General features: G+C 63.0%; 1 protein-coding gene across 1 annotated transcript in view; it reads right to left on the bottom strand.

Annotated features, from left to right (window-relative positions):
* Positions 1 to 18,710, bottom strand: part of CROCC (ciliary rootlet coiled-coil, rootletin) — a 55,884-nt gene extending 37,174 nt beyond the window's left edge. The window contains exons 1-11 of the mRNA XM_065421128.1: positions 18,609 to 18,710; positions 13,215 to 13,265; positions 11,307 to 11,390; positions 9,768 to 9,959; positions 8,004 to 8,087; positions 7,335 to 7,432; positions 6,193 to 6,358; positions 5,397 to 5,503; positions 4,708 to 4,935; positions 2,040 to 2,136; positions 1,687 to 1,791 (exon numbers count right to left, since the gene is read on the bottom strand). Coding sequence (XP_065277200.1) covers positions 1,687 to 1,791; positions 2,040 to 2,136; positions 4,708 to 4,935; positions 5,397 to 5,503; positions 6,193 to 6,358; positions 7,335 to 7,432; positions 8,004 to 8,087; positions 9,768 to 9,959; positions 11,307 to 11,390; positions 13,215 to 13,265; positions 18,609 to 18,710 — 1,314 coding nt within the window. The remainder of the gene's footprint in view (positions 1 to 1,686; positions 1,792 to 2,039; positions 2,137 to 4,707; positions 4,936 to 5,396; positions 5,504 to 6,192; positions 6,359 to 7,334; positions 7,433 to 8,003; positions 8,088 to 9,767; positions 9,960 to 11,306; positions 11,391 to 13,214; positions 13,266 to 18,608) is intronic.
* Between the last annotated feature and the right edge of the window lie 1,106 nt (positions 18,711 to 19,816).

Genomic DNA, 19,816 nt, shown 5'->3' with positions numbered 1-19,816 from the left:
ACAAATGGTTTTTTTTATCCATACCTTTTGGGGCCCAGAGCTCCCCACCAGCTTCGGGGTGAATTCAACCACTAGCTTCAGTTGAGAAAGAAAATGTAAAAAGAGTCCGAACGTTTCCTGCCGACCATTTCGAAAAATTTGGTTTTGACTTTTTTTGTTTCAACTTCAAAGTTTCGACAGTTTAACAAGGGGAACCCCCGCCCCGAAACTGAATGTAAAAAAAATCGTTTTGAGTCGACTCAAAACATCTTGGGTGCATTCAAAACATTTTATTTTTTTAGTTTTTCGAGTGGACAAAACAAAATGCGAAGAGCTTTTTGGTTTGGTTTGAATTGAACCAGATTTTTCCTCTGGATTTTTCAGTTCAGCCCGATGACTCCGAGAAAACGGCTTGTTCTTGAGGGGGCTGCTCCTCCGTCCAGGCGATCCATTCGCTGGGTGATAGCCCGCGCCTCTCCCTGAGCTTTCCCCCCAGGTCAGACTGACAGTGAGTTGGGGGGGTTCACCTTCCTCTGCAGCATGTGGGTGCAGGTCACTTGCCGGGATTACCTGAGTACATCTCACTTGATCAATTTCCCGGCCATTGCAGGGGCCTCGGGCATTGGTGCACCTGGGTCCCTCCCGTTCTCTGCCTGTGGCACAGAACAGTCTAGTCTCCTGTGGGCTGTGAAACCTTGGTCTCATTTCGGCTGCTGGGTTTACTGTACGGGTGCTGGCGGCTGCGCTATACAGGAGATCAGGTTAGGGCAGGGGCGGGCAAACTTTTTGGCCTGAGGGCCACATCGGGTTTCCAAAATTGTATGGAGGGCCGGTTAGGGGAGGCTGTGCCTCCCAAAACAGCCAGGCGTGGCCCAGCCAATGCCCCCTATCAGATCCCCCCTGCTTCTCGCCCCCTGACGGCCCCCCCAGGACTGCTGCCCCATCCAGACACACCCCACTCCCTGTCCCCTGACCGCCCCCGGACTCCCCGCCCCTGACTGCCCCCCACCGCCCCATCCAACCCCTCCTCTCATTCCTGACTGCCCCCCCTGGAACCCCTGCCCCATCCAACCACCCCTTCTCCCTGACCACACCCAGAACCCCTGCCCCTGACTGCCCCCTGCCACCCCATCCAAACCCCCCTCCTTCCTGACTGCCCCCCCGGGACCCCTGCCCCCATTCAACCCCCCTGTTCCCTGCCCTCTGACCACCCCGACCCCTATCCACACCTCCGCCCCTTGACCACCACCCCGAACTCCCCTGCCCTCTATCCAACCCCCTGCTCCCTGCCCCCTTACCACGCTGCCTGGAGCACCGGTGGCTGGTGGCGCTACAGCCGCACTGCCCAGACCACCAGGACAGGTAGCCGCGCCGCCTGGCTGGAGCCAGCCATGCCACCACACAGCACAGAGACCGGGTCAGGCCGCGCGCCGGCGGCGCAGTGAGCTGAGGCTGCGGGGGAGGGGGAATAGTGGGGCAGGGGCCGGGGGCGAGCCTCCTGGGCCAGGAGCTCAGGGGCCGGGCAGGAGGGTCCCGCGGGCTGGATGTGGCCCGCAGGCCGTAGTTTGCCCACCTCTGGGCTAGGTGATTGGGTGATTCCTTCTGACTGTAAACTCTATGACTCTATGACTCTGTAACTGCTCACAAGTGAGAGAACCTGCTCTCTGGGATATCCCGCCTTGCTCACAGCACCCGCGCACCCTGTACCTGAGCAAGGTCTCGCAGCGTCTGCTGGAGCATCTCCGACTCCGTCCGCAAGGCCTCGATCTCCTCGGCCTCCAGCGCTGCCTGCTCCTGCGCCCGCGCGGCCTCCTGAAAGCAGAGACGCGGCATCAGCCAGGTGGCGCGCGTGCCCCCCACGTCCGCTCAACGGCTCGTTTCTGGCTCCAGCTCTCAGCTGTGCCCATAAGGCCGATCAGCCGGGAAGCGGCAGGCTGACTGCTGGTGAGCCCTTCCCCGGAGCACAGGCACCAGAGCGGGCGGCTCTGCCGAGGATCAATCGCTGTTTCAGGTGCTCCCGTCTCCTCCGGGAACCAGCCAAGTCACGCTGAGTCTCTCACCAGAGTTTCCAGCTTCTGGGTCAGCGTCTCGATCGTCTTCTCCTTCTCCGAGTTCTGGGCTTTCAAGCGTTCCATGGTGGCCGTCGTCTCAGCGATTCTGGAGCAAGGGAGGGGGGCCGGTCAGGGCGAGCAGAGGAACGGCCAGGGGCGCGTACTATATGGCACAGGGCCAGAGCCCAATGGACATGGGCCCGGTCAAGCGTTTGGAGATCCCTGGTGCCCCAGCCGTGCTAGAGAGAGGTTTACCGCTCCACGTTTGGTCCAGGGACTGAGACACTTCATGCCGACAGTGCCCTGGGAAAACCCCCACCCCATTATCTCAGCCCTGGCTGGAGCACATGGCCGTTTCCTCTCCACTGTCCCACTAACATCCTCCACATACACCACGTCCCCTCCCCACGGCGCTGAGCTTGCCCAGCTGATGTCTAGTAAGAGGCGGTGGGAGACCAGGCCACACCCCATGTCCTGGGCCTGGCACCTGGGGACTCAAAGGAATGGCTCTGCGGGGAGCCTCTGATCGGCTGGAACCAGGAACCACGTTACTCTCCAGCAGTGATGCTCAGACTCCGGCTCCGGAGCCACGAGCGGCTCGTTAACGTGTCTCCTGCGGCTCTTTGCCGCACGCGCTATTAAAACACCGCGGGATGTGATTATTGACGTATGTTATTAACCAATCAGGAGGCTTTTCCGATGTTATTAACCAATCGTAGTTGATAAAATCACAACGCTGGGTCAGAATAACCAAGAATATATAAACAGTGAATGAAACACTGAATCCCCACGACTGGGGCTCTTTTGGGTAATGCCAAGCGCTAATTTGGCTCCTGGAAAATCCGAGGCCGCCACCCCTACCCAGGCCTGCATGAGATTTGAACTGGCCACCACCATGTTCTGAGACCACTGTACTAACCCCCTGAGCTACCAGGGCCAGCTCTAGGTTTTTTGCCGCCCCAAGCAAAAAAAAATTTGGCTGCCCCCCACCCCAGCCCTGGGCTCTTTCCTCCCCCCCCCACCAGTGCCCTCCCCCACCCGCACCCCCTGATGCCCCGGCCCTGAGCTCCCTCCCCCCAAACATGACCTCCTTGTTCTCCACAGCAATCCCCATTTACACTTACAGTGGGGATCAAACCGTTTCTCCTATTTTTATTTCACTTTAGTATAAATCTCGCCCCCACAACCCCATCTTTAGTGCTCCAAATGCACATGGAAGGCATAGGGACTAACCCTCAAACCTTGTACCCAGAAAGGGATGGGGAGCTAGTAAAGAGGGTTCAGGCAGAGGAGTGGGTGTGGGGGTGCTTGGGGGCTCTACACTGGCAGAGAGGCAGGGTGTGATGTACTTGCGAAGGAGGAGAGGGGGTATCAGGAGGGTTGCGGGAGAAGAGGTGCAGGGGAGGAGGGAGGTGCGGGAGGAGAGGGCTGGGGGAGGGTACAAGGGGAGAGGTGCGGGTGAAGGGAGAGTACAAGGGGAAGGGGTGCAGCGAAGGAGCAATGGGGGAGGTACAAGTGGAGGGGCTGCGAGCGGGATGGGGGGTGCAAGGGCTGAGAGGGGCAGGTGCTGATAGCTGCTTCCCCAGCCCCGGGGAGAGGACAGACACTGACCCCCAGGTGCCTGAGCTGCGGGGGTCCCCCGGCAGGGCAGTATTCCCCGCTGCCCCGCTCGGAGCCGGGCTCTGCCTCTCCCCGCTCAGGGCAGGCAGCGCGGGGCTGAGGCGGGGCAGGTGTGTGGTGGGCTGGGTCCGGGCGGGGGCAGGAAGGGGCAGCGGCAGCTCCCTGGCAGCTCGGGCTGCCCAGCCACTCGCCCTGGCAGCGCGCGAGCCGGGATCCGCGCCCTCTGCCCAGCCCGGCGGTGCCCTGCACAGCCCCCTCGGGCGGGGAAACGCCGTGCCGCCCTGGGGAGACTCAGAACAGCGGCAGCAGGACACCCCCCCCCCCCTGCATCCCGGGCCCCACTTCCCTCCCTCCCTCCCCGGCTCCTCACACCCAGGCTGGGCGGCAGTTCAGGCTGCCCGGCCGCTGGAGAGCCGGAGCTTCATCCCCCGGAGCTGAGCCCCTCTCGGCACCGCAGCCCGGGCTCAGCTCCGGGGGATGACGCTCCGGCTCTCCAGCGGCCGGGCAGCCTGAACTGCCGTCCAGCCTGTGCGACTCAGGCTGCCATGAGCGCCGTCTAGCGACTTCAGCCAGAACTGCAGTGTCAGTTCCAGCGCAGCCTGAAAGCCTCAGCTGACAGGGAACATCATGGTTCAGGGCCGGCTCCGGGCTTTTTGTGCCCCAAGGGAAAAAAAAGGGGGAGGGCTGGAGTGCCGCCCCTTGGAAAGTGCTGCCCCAAGCACATGCTTGGAGCGCTGGTGCCTAGAGCCGGCCCTGTGAGCTACAGAGCCAGGCCCCAGGTTGCCTGACCCATTGAGGTCTGAGTATCGCCACTCTACAGGATTCAGCCTGCAGGGAGGTGGAAAGTTAAGGCTCCGGGATGGTCGTAACATGGGACAGAGGGGCCCCCTCTGCCCTTCCTTCTCCCATGAGCAGGATATGCTCAGCCCAGAGCCCCAGGATCTCCAAGGTTGCTGGAGGGGCAGCGCTCCCTGATTCCCACACGGTGCCTCTCCCGGCCCGGTGAGCACCAAGCTTCAGGGCCTGGGACACTGGCCCTGATCGGGGGCATCCGTACCTGGTGCCGAGCTCCGCTTTCTCCATGTCGCACCTGACCTGCAGCTGGATCATGTCGCGCACCTTGTCCTTCAGCTGCTCCTCCAGCTGGGCCAGCAGGAGAGCCTGCTTCTCCAGGGCCGCGCCGGCGCTGCTCTCCGACAGACGCAGGTTGCTGCTCAGGTTCAGGCAGGCGGCGTGGATGGTGCGGCTGGACCTGGACAGTGCGTTGTTCAGCTCCGACAGGTCCCTGCACCGGAGTCCCAAAGAGAGGGGCGTTTCCGGGCGCCCGAGCACCCCGAGGAGCCCACGCTGCTGGATCTACAGAACCCCACGCCCCATCACCTGCAGGGCATCTTCTTCCAAGGGGGCCTGGCTGGGATCTAAACCCACGGGAGCCCGAGTATTCAGAACCTGCACCACCCCCGCCAGGGAGAAGGTCATTATAAGCCGGACATGGGGACACGCAGAGAAGCAGAAATCAGGCCGGGCAGCCGAACGTGGCTCCCAGGGCTGGCTAACGTGTTTGTCTGGGTGGTGCAGGGGAGATCGGGAGGGCTGTTCTGTACTCAGGTTGTTCTCACAGGGATCCTGGAGGAGGCGCTGTACGCCACGGGGGGCTGGGCAGCTTTCCCAGGCCCAGCTCCTTGTGCTTTTGGGAGAAAAAGAGCCCGCCCCCTGCACACCCCCTGCCCCCACTCCCCTCCTGACCTCTCGCTCATGGTCTTCATCTCACTGAAGTGGCGCCGGAAGCCCACCACCTGTCTCCAGAGGGTCAGCAGCCGGCTGTGCTCGTTGCTGAAGTAGGTGTTGAAAGACTGGGAGGGGAGAGGAGAGGAGAAGCAGTGACAGCCGATCCCCCTCCCCAGGCACCACCACGCCCCCAGCGCTGCCAAGGGCCTGGCCAGCGCACCCCGGGGGAAGCACAGGGCACAGCAATGCACTCGCTGCCTGGCTGGATACAGAGCACCTGGCTTTGATCCCCCATAATGTCCCACAAGCCCTGCTCCGGGGGGCGCCCTGCACTGCTCTCGCTATCCCGAAGCGCCGGCGCCGCTGACCTCAGTGGCAGCTCCAGGCAGGACTCTTAGCAACAGCTACGTTTATACAGAGCTTTTGATGCGGCAGGACCCCCCCCCTAAAGGGCTTGACCCAGCTATGCACAGGCAGCACCACTGAAATGCAGCCACCTCTGGGGTGACGCAGTGATCGCTGGCCTGGAAAGGCCTGGAGCAGAGAGACTTGGCTCCCACTGAGGGTAAAAGGAAGTTGAAGGGGAGGGGACGAACCACCTCTCCAGGGACCGGGGCAAGGGAGGTGTCCTATGGCCGGCTCCCAGCAACGTACTGCGTGGCCTACAGCCAAGGCGCTGCCTTTCTGGGCCAGCGTGAGCCGCCCTGGCAGCATGTGTGCAGATCCGTCTGTGCCCAGCAGGACAGTGCCCACAGGACGGGCATGCACCAGGGAGAATGACGCATGCCAAGCAGGGCATCTCTCCGGCCCTAACCTCCTCCTCTCGCCTCCACTCCACCTCCCGCTGCTCCAGCTCGTTGCGAGCTTTGGTCCAGTCGGTCGTCAGCTTCCGGATGTCCTCGCTGAGGGCCTGGTTGGCGGTGTTGGCCTGGTCCAGCTGCTCCCGCAGCATGGCGTTGACCTGGGCCAGGCTGGCGCTCCTGGAGACGGGGACCCAGCGAGAGCGTCAGCACCGACCGAGAGAGCAGGGGCTGAGAAGGAAAAGAGGGGCCCGCGCACAGGTGGGAAGGGACCGACTCTGGCATGGGGCAAAGGGCCCAACGTGGAGGATGGGCCCTGGTATCGCAGCTCTGAGACACCAAACAACACAGATCCAAACACTTCCTTCAGAATAAGACAGTCACTGCCCAAGTCGAGCGCCTTCCAGCCAAGCGCCTCCTGGCCCTTTCCAGACCTTAACTGACCCCGACATTAACTGACCCCATTGTCAATAAGGGAGCTACAGGGATCCGTTCACCCACCACCGCCAGGCAGCCACCTCTGGGGCGCAGCGTGGCAGCTGCACACAACAGGAAGCAAAAAAAGAGCCCATCCAATCCAATCTGCAGAGGAGATTTGGGGAAGCCCAACGTAATAACCTGTGAGGGAATTTGGCCGCGAGGCTGAAGTGAACACCCTGACTCATCCAAAGCACCAGGGGACCAATAGTGAGCACTAGCGCTCAGGACAGCTTCACGCCACAAAATACACGGCACTTCCAAAGCGCAGCTGCTAGGGGTTAGTAGTGCAGTACTTGGGGGGGTTGGGGGGGTAAACGCCAGCGACACCACTGCCTACAGTAACCAGGCGTCCTAGGAGGTCACCTGTCCAAATATGAACCCAGCCTGACCCTGGGTTAGCCGGGGAAGCCAGACAGGATCACAACCCGCAGGGAAATGCTGGGCCTACGTGCAGGCGATGCCAGGAGCCCAGACTCCAATGGTAGATTCCTGGCATAGCCCAGGCTCCAAGGAAGGTGCCCTCTCGTTCTCCCAGCCCAGCATGAAGCCCAGCCAGGCAGAAGGTGCAATAGAGGCCCAGAAGCATGGGGCTCCGAGGATGCAGCTGCCCAGACCCACCTGAGCCCCAGGTGGAGCCCCGTGGACAGGACCCCTCCCACCACCACCCCCGACACACCTTTGCTGCTCCTCCTCCAGCCGAATGAGCGCGTTCTCCAGGTCGTTGCTGTGCTCTTCGTCCTGGCGCAGGCGCGAGTCCGTCATGTCCAGCCGGCTCTGGGGAAAGGAGTGGGCAGTGGCTGCTTAGCAGGGGGCCGGGGGCCCTGGAGAACCAGGCCGTCCCTTCGGCCATGGGATGGAGAAGGGCAGCGCGGGGCAAGCGCCCCACAAAGACCACCCCAGCCCTGCCGGGACCCCCCTCCACGAGTCGGTCAGGCCTGGTGCAGTCTGGGCTCCCATCTATCCGAGCAGGAACCGGCCTGGGGGGGCGGGGGAGACAGGCTCATTCCAGCAGGTCCAATCAAGCAGGAACACGAGAGGCTCCGCCCACCATGCCGGAGTCCCTGAGCCAGCCGCCCCCCCCCCCCCCCCCCGCAGGTGGGCAGAAAACAACAGCGGGTGTAACCCACCCCCACACCGCCCGGTGCCATCCCCGGTAGTGGAGGCTGGACCATAGAGAGGCTGTTACAGGCTTGGCTCGGAGTTGGGCCTTTCGGCTCAGGCAGCCACTACTCTTACTGTTAGATCAAGAAGTCGCCGGTTCAATCCCACCGACAAGGACCCACCCAGGGACACTATTTCACTAGTGGGCGTGGGGGCCATCGGGCTTTTCGCTGGCGACACTCACCGTGAGTCTCTGCTGCTCCAGCTCGGTTGATTTCTCCAGCAGCTGCTGTTCCACCTCCCCGCACTTCTTCTTGTACTGGAGAACCTGCGGGAACGCCGCTGCTCAGAGCCCGCTGCCGGCCCGGCTCCGCGGACGCACGGCAGGACAAGGAAAACACAACCACAGAGCTGGCCGGCCCTGCAAGGCCCCTCACTCCTGAAATCCTAACCACCATCAGCCGACCCCCGTGGCAGGCCCCTTCCACCCCACCTAAGTCGCTAGTTTGGTAGGGCCACAGCACCAAGTCCCTGCAAGCGGAGCGGGGGGGCCCAGACTGGTCTCCCTACCCCATAAGCTGAGAATCTTCAGCTATGTCCAGCAGGGCCCTATCTCTGCCACAGCTAACCCTTTCCCCCTCCCCTAATGCCCCACCACCCTCCATCCGCTGGAGAGCCCTCGGCGACGGAGCAGCTCTTTGAGGAGAGACTAGTCCAGGACTCCAGGGAGGACTGACTCGCCTCGAGGCCACTGCACTGAGCCCCCGGTCATTTTGGGGGCCGGGGGCACCTTTCCTTCCAGCCCAGGCCCTGCTCGCTCTGCATGGACATTACAGATCCCAGAGCACTTCGCCAGTTTTGCTCAGACATCCTTAGCCAAAATATTCCGTGCCGTGCTGGGTTGGCGGCCACTCCCCCGCCCCCCAGAGGTGGCTGCACATGGGTGCCGTATATACCCAGCGGAAGCCGCAGCCTCCAAACCCCAGCTGTGCAAATTCCAGAGTGTCCGAACGCCGATGCTCAGAACGACCCCGCCCCGCTCAAAGCTAGTCGAGCCATCGGGACAAAACAACCCTCGAGGGGTTTATTCGCAGTCAGAAACCGCGTTTTAAACGACCTCGGAGTCTGACACCCAACAGTGCTTGTGGGGGAGGGAGCTGAGTGGGCAGACGAACTTGGCGAATGCAGATGGGGCCTTCTCTGCACCGGCCTCAGGGTTCCTTGTCCTGGGTCAAGCAGCCCCTTCCTTTCCTTCAAGCCACCCTAAGAAGTAATTCCTCCTCCCACACCCCACAAGCCTCTAGGTACCTATCACAGCAAGAGTACAGCCCCTAGCGGCTAGTCTCAGAGATCGCGCCTCCCTGGGCACATCTACATGGCCATCAGGAGGGGTGAGGGCAGCATGTGTAGACGTGCCCGAGCTGGCTTGGATCCCACTAGATCAGTGGCTCTCGACCTATTTACCATTGTAGGCTGCATATGCAGCTCTCTCTGTTAGGTGGGCCTCATCCACACAAGCTATAACAGTAGTTCTCAAACTTTTGTCCTGGTGACCCCTTTCACATGGGAAGTGTGACCTCCCCCCCATACATTAAAAACACTTGTTTATATATTTAACACTATTATAAATGCTGGAGGCAAAGCGGGGTTTGGGGTAGAGACTGACAGCTCGCGACCCCCCCCATGTAATACCCTTGTGACCCCCTGAGGGGTCCGGACCCCCAGTTTGAGAACCCCTGGGCTATCAACTCCCTGTATGGCCCTGAGGATGTCACATGAGCCGCAGCTGTGCGCTGATTGGGCGGGTTGAGAACCAATGTGCGAGATCACGGCTTGCTCAAGTAGCAGTGGCAGCGAAGCCGGGGCCACCTGGGCTAGTCCTAGGTAGATGAAAGCTAGCTCAGGTGTGCCTGCTCGAGCTGCAACCACACCCCCTGATGGCAGTGCAGACATCCGCCCAGAGCCTTCCCACCAGCAGACCCCGGCCTGCCCAGCGCAGGACACGCACCTTCGCCTGCAGCTTCTGCACGAGCTGCGCCTGCCGCTGCTGGCCCTCCTGGTAGGCCTGGAGCTTGCGTTTGTAGGCGGCCTGCTCCTCCTCCAGGCGGCACCGCAGCTCGATGTTCTGCTGGGCCAGGCTCTTGTTCTCCAGCGACTCCCGCTCTCGCTCCCCGGTCTCCAGGCGCAGGGCCTGCTCCAGCTGAGCCCGGAGAGATGGGGAAACGGGTCACTGCAGATGCGCCTTCCAACCGGCCTCCTGCGCACACGATCTGGCCCCGCGAGCCATCCCTTTCCCATGTCCCATTTGGCCCCCAACAGAATCCAGGGCTTCGCCTGGGAGCCACAGTGCGCAGCGTCTTTGAATTCGTGCTCTGAAGAAACCTGCTGCCAGGCCAGGGTTACAGGGACATTATTTGTACTTTTTGCATTGCAATAGCACCTATGGGCCCATCATGGACCAGCACCCTGCACAAACCCAGACCACACGCGCAGCCCCTGCCCTGAAGAACTTGCAATCGAAGTAAATATCCGGCAGCTGAGGCAGAGACACAGAGCTACAAAAAAAAACTAACAGGAACAGAAAGGGTCAGCGATGTATTTCAATGAAAACAAGCTACGTTTGCAAAGAAAGGCCCCGGGACCCTTCCTTTTCGGCTGCCTCTGCACAGCCTCCCTGATCCGTCTGCACAGGCAATCTGACCAAGGAGAGTTCCTGAGCTGGGAAGGAATCTGGAACTCAACAGCCTTCAGGCTAGAGCAGAAGGCCTGGAAAGTGAAACTGACCAGTCGAGCCTCACCTTCCCCAGCTAAGCGCAAAAGATCAAAGCAGCCATTCAACAACTGACGGAGCTCTTAGGACCAGAGTATTTATCCTCCGCCACGGGCGTGAGCTTTGGGGTGCCCACTGGGGTCAGGTATAAATATTGTTTCTCTGCAGCAGAGGCCTCTCCGAGTCACATCACATTCTGATGGCGCTGTAGGTGTCAGCCTTCTTGCCCCAAACCCGGCTGATCCTCACGCCACCCGGCCTGCTCCGCACAGAGGGGCAAAGACACTTTGCTGCAGCTCTGATTAGCCACCCTGACTGACGGGTCTCCACCACCTCCAGCCTCCCACATGCCTTGAAAGCAGTCCCCTGTCTGCGGCTAGGTCTGCACCTATTGCTGGAGTCTGATACCAGTGCCTTCTTATCTGTAGATGCTACTGTAATAGAGAACCCAGCCGAGATCAGAGTCCCGTCGTGCTAAGCACTGGTCACACGTTTAGTCCAGTCTCTGCCCTCTTGAGCCTCAATAGATCAGACAAAAAAGGTGGGAGGGGAAACTGAGGCACAGAGCGGCAAAATGATTTGCCTAAGGTATCACAGGCAGATCAGTGGCAGCATCAGAACCCAGGTCTCCTGACTCCCAGGCAAATGCCCTATCCACTAGGCCACACAGCCATCTTATCTAAGAGAAGAGACTCAATGTATTACAGAGCGGGTCCACTTCTGCTCCGCGGCGGCCAACAGAACAGAGGCCATCCCAGGCCAACCCGAGCTCCTTACCATTTGGTTCCTCCGCCTCAGCTCCATCTCTTCCACGCGCGTGGTGCCCAACCCCCGACAGCTCCAGCGGATGGCTTGCTCCAGCTTCCGCAGCAAAAGACATTGCGAGATCAGTGCTTGGGGCCACTCCACACACGCAGCACAGAGCCCGGGTGCCACAGGGGCTGCATGCTGCTAACCGGGCATGCACTTCCCTGACTGACAACAAGAAGAGAGCCCCGCGGCCTGCAAAGCAAACCCTCCCAGGCGCGAGAACACAGCAACGCAAACCATGCACCGAACCCCTGGCTGGGTGGGAAAAAAGTCACCACCCTGTGATCCCCAGCAAAAGGCGAACAGAGTTCTGAGAGCAAAGACAGCAACTCTGCGAGGACCGACATCTACATGCAAATTTAAGATCCCAGGGGACTCGGCAATTAAATGTTGTGCTTACAAAGAAGACTGCAAAAAAGATCACATATATATAGCCAGCCTCCTGGGCTGCCAAAGCCTGAAAGGATAAACAGCCGCAATGCTGCTTAGCTGGTGGGGGCAGCCGTTGTGAAGGCTGGGAAAGGGGTCTGGAATCTGTAGGAAGTGGCACACAGGGCAATTCGCACCAGGGCAACGTCACATCTTGCATGACACGGGCAGGCAGACTCCTGGTCTACTATCATCTGCGTTATCACATGACCCGAGTCAGAAACCAGGCTGGAGTGAACAAGACTCCACCTGTCTGGGCTGGGCTGGGGGGGAAGGTTACCGAGCTAGTGGCGAGAGGACACGCCAGTAACACCAGTTTCCACTGCTGGGCACAGACCCCCGGGGAGCTGCGTAAGCACAAGAGGACGTGGGACTGGCCGACCACTGAGAAACCTAACTTCTGGGGACTTTATGCCACATTAACAAGCATTAAAAATACCTGTCGCACATTCTAACAAGGGCAGGAAAAACTAGATCATCTATTTGGGGGGATTCGTTAATTTATTTGCTGCGCAAGATAAAAGTCTCTCCCGTACATGCACGCAGACCTCAGGCAGGGAGCTCCCACCCAGGAGCCATCCAACCGCCAGTGGGGATCCCTAGTATATAGCAACGGTGACAGGACACGTAAGCCACGGAGCTTTCCCTGGGGATGTTACCCACGAGCCCGTGCTGGGTCGGGGTTTGGCTCCTTCCATGAACGTAAAAACGGGGCTCTGACGAGGCGGAGGGAGCTGGGAACCCTAAGGTGTGAGTTACGAGCTACCATGCTCGAGGCTCAGCCAGGGCCGGCTCCAGGTTTTTTGCTGCCCCAAGCAAAAAAAAAAAAAAGTGCGGCCCCCAAAGGGCCAAAATGCTGCCCCTTGAAAAGTGCCGCCCCAAGCACATGCTTGGAACGCTGGTGCCTAGAGCCGGCCCTGGGCTCAGCTGTGTCTCACGAGGGGCACAGGGGCCCGGGAGACGGGGGGCTCTCGCTCCTATCCAGGCAGAGGACGGACCATCTACGAGCAGCGTCTGTAGGAACTCAGGGCCTGATCCACGCTGAAATCAATGGAAGCCTTTCCACCGAGTTCAGCGGGGTTTGGATTAGGCCCCTCCCAGGGCCAGAGTGGGTGTTAACTTGGCACAAATCATCCCGTTCTGTAGAACTTTGTGGGTTCCGGGTTTGGCTCCCGCTCCGTCATGGGGAGGAGAATCCTGCCTTTGCAGGGATGTCGAGGGGGACATTCAGCCAGGAGGCAGCTGGTCCAAGCCCCTCGTCAGTTACTCCAATCAGAGAGGGGTTCGGCAGCGTGGTGAGCCGTGCACCCCAACTGGCCAGGGGGAGTGGGGAGGTCTGGAGTATTTTGAGGCACCCAGGGTCACAGGGGAGCGCTCGCTACCCATCTGTTGTACGGGATTCATGCCTTTCCAGCCAGCAACAGCCTTCCGCTGCAGGATACCCACGTCAGCATTGGTCACCGGGTCCGTCCCCCTCAGGCGCAAGCTCTCCTCTAGCTGCGGCGGGGAGGCAGGTGGAGAGACAGAAAACAGACAGCATGAGCACAGCCCCCCCCCGGGAGGAACCAGCCCCGCCCCGAGCACAGACACCAGCCCGGTGCCCACAACCGCACACAAAGCAGGGAGGGGAAGCACCAGATCTCCCCAGGAACGGTCCAGCCGAGGGGGAGAGAAGGAAGAGACGGGGGCAGAAGCTGGGGACGGCCTTAAGAAAAGCTGGGGGAGGAGTTTGGCTAATTTGGTTGCGCAGCAGAATTTAATCCTCCCCAGCCCGGCCCCTGCAGCCCTGGGCGAGCCAAGCGCAGAGAGCTGCCATCTCCATGAGCTCCTCAGGCCAGATGCAAAGAGCCCATCCACCGGCGTTTAGTCACCCGGGGAATCCAGCTGGATTCGTTGTTAAATGGGCAGTAGACTCATTTGGTGCGTTTTTAGGGTTCGTTTAATGTCAGGTACCAACAGCTGATTCGACAGAGCCTGCGCCAGCTTCGCACGTGCGGCTCTGCCAGCGCGGGGCAGTCCTGGGCTCTCCCCTGGCCGGCTCTGGCAAGATGCTTCAGTCGTCACCTGCAGCCCCCTCTGAGATTTCCAGTCCTACCCGTTCCCCCTCAGCTCAGCCGGTGCCCCGCAACCCTGCTCTGCTGCCCCTCCCCCCTGTACCCCAGCCCTGGGATCCCCCCACAGCTCAGCCGGTGCCTCTCAACCCTGCTCTGCTGTGTCCCTCCCCCCGGTACCCCAGCCCTGGGATCCCCCCACAGCTCAGCCGGTGCCCCGCAACCTGCTCTGCTCCCCCTCCCCCCTGTACCCCAGCCCTGGGATCCCCCCACAGCTCAGCCGGTGCCCCACAACCCTGCTCTGCTGTGTCCCCCCCCGGTACCCCAGCCCTGGGATCCCCCCACAGCTCAGCCGGTGCCCCACAACCCTGCTCTGCTGTGTCCCCCCTCCGGTACCCCAGCCCTGGGATCCCCCCACAGCTCAGCCGGTGCCCCACAACCCTGCTCTGCTCCCCCTCCCCCCTGTACCCCAGCCCTGGGATCCCCTCTCAGCTCAGCCGGTGCCCCGCAACCCTGCTCTGCTCCCCCTCCCCCCGGTACCCCAGCCCTGGGATCCCCCCACAGCTCAGCCGGTGCCTCTCAACCCTGCTCTGCTGTGTCCCTCCCCCCGGTACCCCAGCCCTGGGATCCCCCCACAGCTCAGCCGGTGCCCCGCAACCTGCTCTGCTCCCCCTCCCCCCTGTACCCCAGCCCTGGGATCCCCCCACAGCTCAGCCGGTGCCCCACAACCCTGCTCTGCTCCCCCTCCCCCCGGTACCCCAGCCCTGGGATCCCCCCACAGCTCAGCCGGTGCCCCACAACCCTGCTCTGCTGTGTCCCCCCCCGGTACCCCAGCCCTGGGATCCCCCCACAGCTCAGCCGGTGCCCCACAACCCTGCTCTGCTGTGTCCCCCCTCCGGTACCCCAGCCCTGGGATCCCCCCACAGCTCAGCCGGTGCCCCACAACCCTGCTCTGCTCCCCCTCCCCCCGGTACCCCAGCCCTGGGATCCCCCCACAGCTCAGCCGGTGCCCCACAACCCTGCTCTGCTCCCCCTCCCCCCGGTACCCCAGCCCTGGGATCCCCCCACAGCTCAGCCGGTGCCTCTCAACCCTGCTCTGCTGTGTCCCCCCCCCCGGTACCCCAGCCCTGGGATCCCCTCTCAGCTCAACCGGTGCCCCTCAACCCTGCTCTGCTCCCCCTCCCCCCGGTACCCCAGCCCTGGGATCCCCCCACAGCTCAGCCGGTGCCCCACAACCCTGCTCTGCTGTGTCCCCCCCCGGTACCCCAGCCCTGGGATCCCCTCTCAGCTCAACCGGTGCCCCTCAACCCTGCTCTGCTCCCCCTCCCCCCGGTACCCCAGCCCTGGGATCCCCCCACAGCTCAGCCGGTGCCCCACAACCCTGCTCTGCTGCCCCTCCCCCCTGTACCCCAGCCCTGGGATCCCCCCACAGCTCAGCCGGTGCCTCTCAACCCTGCTCTGCTGTGTCCCCCCCCCCGGTACCCCAGCCCTGGGATCCCCCCACAGCTCAGCCGGTGCCCCACAACCCTGCTCTGCTGCCCCTCCCCCCTGTACCCCAGCCCTGGGATCCCCTCTCAGCTCAGCCGGTGCCCCACAACCCTGCTCTGCTCCCCCTCCCCCCTGTACCCCAGCCCTGGGATCCCCCCACAGCTCAGCCGGTGCCTCTCAACCCTGCTCTGCTGTCCCCCCTCCCCCCGGTATCCCAGCCCTGGGATCCCCTCTCAGCTCAGCCGGTGCCCCACAACCCTGCTCTGCTCCCCCTCCCCCCTGTACCCCAGCCCTGGGATCCCCTCTCAGCTCAGCCGGTGCCCCTCAACCCTGCTCTGCTCCCCCTCCCCCCGGTACCCCAGCCCTGGGATCCCCCCACAGCTCAGCCGGTGCCCCTCAACCCTGCTCTGCTGTCCCCCCTCCCCCCTGTACCCCAGCCCTGGGATCCCCTCTCAGCTCAGCCGGTGCCCCTCAACCCTGCTCTGCTCCCCCTCCCCCCTGTACCCCAGCCCTGGGATCCCCCCACAGCTCAGCCGGTGCCTCTCAACCCTGCTCTGCTGTCCCCCCTCCCCCCGGTATCCCAGCCCTGGGATCCCCTCTCAGCTCAGCCGGTGCCCCACAACCCTGCTCTGCTCCCCCTCCCCCCTGTACCCCAGCCCTGGGATCCCCTCTCAGCTCAGCCGGTGCCCCTCAACCCTGCTCTGCTCCCCCTCCCCCCGGTACCCCAGCCCTGGGATCCCCCCACAGCTCAGCCGGTGCCTCTCAACCCTGCTCTGCTGTGTCCCTCCCCCCGGTACCCCAGCCCTGGGATCCCCCCACAGCTCAGCCGGTGCCCCGCAACCTGCTCTGCTCCCCCTCCCCCCTGTACCCCAGCCCTGGGATCCCCCCACAGCTCAGCCGGTGCCCCACAACCCTGCTCTGCTCCCCCTCCCCCCGGTACCCCAGCCCTGGGATCCCCCCACAGCTCAGCCGGTGCCCCACAACCCTGCTCTGCTCCCCCTCCCCCCGGTACCCCAGCCCTGGGATCCCCCCACAGCTCAGCCGGTGCCCCACAACCCTGCTCTGCTGTGTCCCCCCCCCGGTACCCCAGCCCTGGGATCCCCCCACAGCTCAGCCGGTGCCCCACAACCCTGCTCTGCTGTGTCCCCCCTCCGGTACCCCAGCCCTGGGATCCCCCCACAGCTCAGCCGGTGCCCCACAACCCTGCTCTGCTCCCCCTCCCCCCGGTACCCCAGCCCTGGGATCCCCCCACAGCTCAGCCGGTGCCCCACAACCCTGCTCTGCTCCCCCTCCCCCCGGTACCCCAGCCCTGGGATCCCCCCACAGCTCAGCCGGTGCCTCTCAACCCTGCTCTGCTGTGTCCCCCCCCCGGTACCCCAGCCCTGGGATCCCCTCTCAGCTCAACCGGTGCCCCTCAACCCTGCTCTGCTCCCCCTCCCCCCGGTACCCCAGCCCTGGGATCCCCCCACAGCTCAGCCGGTGCCCCACAACCCTGCTCTGCTGTGTCCCCCCCCGGTACCCCAGCCCTGGGATCCCCTCTCAGCTCAACCGGTGCCCCTCAACCCTGCTCTGCTCCCCCTCCCCCCGGTACCCCAGCCCTGGGATCCCCCCACAGCTCAGCCGGTGCCCCACAACCCTGCTCTGCTGCCCCTCCCCCCTGTACCCCAGCCCTGGGATCCCCCCACAGCTCAGCCGGTGCCTCTCAACCCTGCTCTGCTGTGTCCCCCCCCCGGTACCCCAGCCCTGGGATCCCCCCACAGCTCAGCCGGTGCCCCACAACCCTGCTCTGCTGCCCCTCCCCCCTGTACCCCAGCCCTGGGATCCCCTCTCAGCTCAGCCGGTGCCCCACAACCCTGCTCTGCTCCCCCTCCCCCCCGGTACCCCAGCCCTGGGATCCCCCCACAGCTCAGCCGGTGCCTCTCAACCCTGCTCTGCTCCCCCTCCCCCCTGTACCCCAGCCCTGGGATCCCCCCACAGCTCAGCCGGTGCCCCTCAACCCTGCTCTGCTGTGTCCCCCCCCCCGGTACCCCAGCCCTGGGATCCCCCCACAGCTCAGCCGGTGCCCCTCAACCCTGCTCTGCTGTCCCCCCTCCCCCCTGTACCCCAGCCCTGGGATCCCCTCTCAGCTCAGCCGGTGCCCCTCAACCCTGCTCTGCTCCCCCTCCCCCCTGTACCCCAGCCCTGGGATCCCCCCACAGCTCAGCCGGTGCCTCTCAACCCTGCTCTGCTGTCCCCCCTCCCCCCGGTATCCCAGCCCTGGGATCCCCTCTCAGCTCAGCCGGTGCCCCACAACCCTGCTCTGCTCCCCCTCCCCCCTGTACCCCAGCCCTGGGATCCCCTCTCAGCTCAGCCGGTGCCCCTCAACCCTGCTCTGCTCCCCCTCCCCCCGGTACCCCAGCCCTGGGATCCCCTCTCAGCTCAGCCGGTGCCCCTCAACCCTGCTCTGCTGCCCCACTCCCCCCCCCCCCCCCCCAGCTCTGCAGCACCTTTGAGGCTTCTAGAGCTAAAACTGCCAATTGTGCCCACTGGGGGTGGGGGTGGCCAAACCGCCCACTAGGGTTAAGGTGTCCACTCAGCCGGCATAAAGAGGGCTCCCAAAATCATCCCTCTGGGGCTGGAAGCGGGTCTCGAGCCGGATGCCCGACAGCGAAAAGCTTACTGCAACCCCCGCGGTGGCGGTCAGCGTCCAGAACAGCAAGCCAGCGGCTGCCTCCGTGGGACTGTGCACAGAGCAAAACCCGCCCCTGAGAGCCCACCCCACTGCACAGCAACCAGCTCCCACCACCAGCTCAGCCGGGTCCCACCACCACCCCAGCAAGGCCTATAGCCGGTGGGGTCCACAGAGAGAGGAATGGATCGGCTCTCCCGGCCAGCACACTCCAGTCCTGCCCCCCCGGCTGACCCAAGGGGTCACCATAAGGTAGGGGGCCCAGGGATCTGGACTGTGGGCAGCTCATTCAGCACCCTGGGTCTATCCAGCTACTGTAGGGGGCTCTTCCAGGCCAGAAGGAAGAGCAGGGGAATCACAGACCCTCTCTAGCCTGGAGGGCATCAAGGCAGAGCAGGGGGCCCCCGGGAGGGGCTCTGTGAGTCTGTTCTTGCACCCAGTGATGATCAGCTGCGGCTGGTAATGGCATGCAGCTCCCCAGGCAATACCCTCCCTGCCCCCCCCCCCCCCGCAAGGGTTCCCTCCTAGCATCCCTCTGCAAGGGCACACGGCACCCCCCCACTCCCTCCCCAGCAACCCCCACCCCAGGCATCCACCGGCCAGCCCAGCTCAGCCCAGGCGGTAGCCACTTGCCCGCTCCACTCGCTTCTTCACGTAAAGCCCAGGGGGGTCCTCAGGGGGCCCGGAGGGGGCCGGATCCTCCGGCTCCATCCTGCAGGCAGCGTTGCCAGACATCTGTGTGCCCAGATCCTTGCAGAGCCCTCCCTCTCCCGGCTCCAGCGAGGCACAAAGCCCCGGCGCCTTCGAGACACAGGCTACGAAATCCAGCTGCCGGCGGGGCCCAGGTTGTGCATTGTCTCCCCTAAGCCACCCGGAGACTCATTCACATTCTAATGGGCGGCTCGGAAACGAGACACAGAGCGAGCGTAATCCGTGGCCTGCCACCGCTCCAGCCTGCCTGCACAGGCCCAGCCGGAGTCGCGTGACCAAGCCGGGGTCGGCGGAGCAGCCCGTTCATGCCCAGTTGGAGACTGCTGGCCACGGAACTCCCGGGCGTCTGCACTAGACATGGACAGACAGACACTAGCGCCGGCAGCCAGAGCGTGCTGTGCAGAACTCCCCCCGAAGCGGCGTCACCACGGAGATTCAGAGGAGTTCAGTGATATTCCCCCCAGTTCTCCATCCTCAAGGGTCTCGATCCAGGACACCTCCCCTCCCCCGAACTAATCAATGCCAGCCTGAGGGGGTGGTTCATGAGCAGGGTGCTCCCCCTGCACACACACCGCGCCACGTTGCCTCTGCAGGAGGCTCAGGACGCAAGGAACACGTCAAGGATCATCACTCCCTGACATGCTCATCAGCTGTGCCTCAGTTTCCCCATCTGTAAAGCGGGCGCGACAACATGCACCCACCCCATACGGCGCTTGTGTGAGTGACATGCTTCGAGGTGCTTGATGTCTAGAGACCGGGGAAGGGCTCTTATGGCTATTCCAGGCAGAGGCGTTTCAAAGCAAGAGGCGCTCAGGAGGACAACTTGCTAATGCAGCGGGGAAGCGGCAACATCTCAACAGCCGGTGGCACCGCTCTTCCAGTGTCCACTTCTGGGCACTGACAGCACGTGGCCCCAAGAGACGACGGGAACTGGCGCTTCCGAAACTCTATAGGTCAGAGAGACAGGGCACTCAGTCCCCGGTGAAGGGGCCGCAGGGCCAATCTGAGCCTCCCGACAGAGGAGAGGGCCCATTAATGGCTGTGCCTGTCTGGAAGTTTAACACCCCGACTTCGCCTTCTTTAAAATATAGAAGTGTTTCTACGCTTAGAAAATGCAACGGATTTTAGCC

Source organism: Emys orbicularis, chromosome 22 (genome assembly GCF_028017835.1).
Source record: "Emys orbicularis isolate rEmyOrb1 chromosome 22, rEmyOrb1.hap1, whole genome shotgun sequence".
NCBI lineage: Eukaryota > Metazoa > Chordata > Testudines > Emydidae > Emys > Emys orbicularis.
Note: the sequence above shows the minus strand (reverse complement) of the source record. Positions and strands in the feature narration are given on the sequence as shown.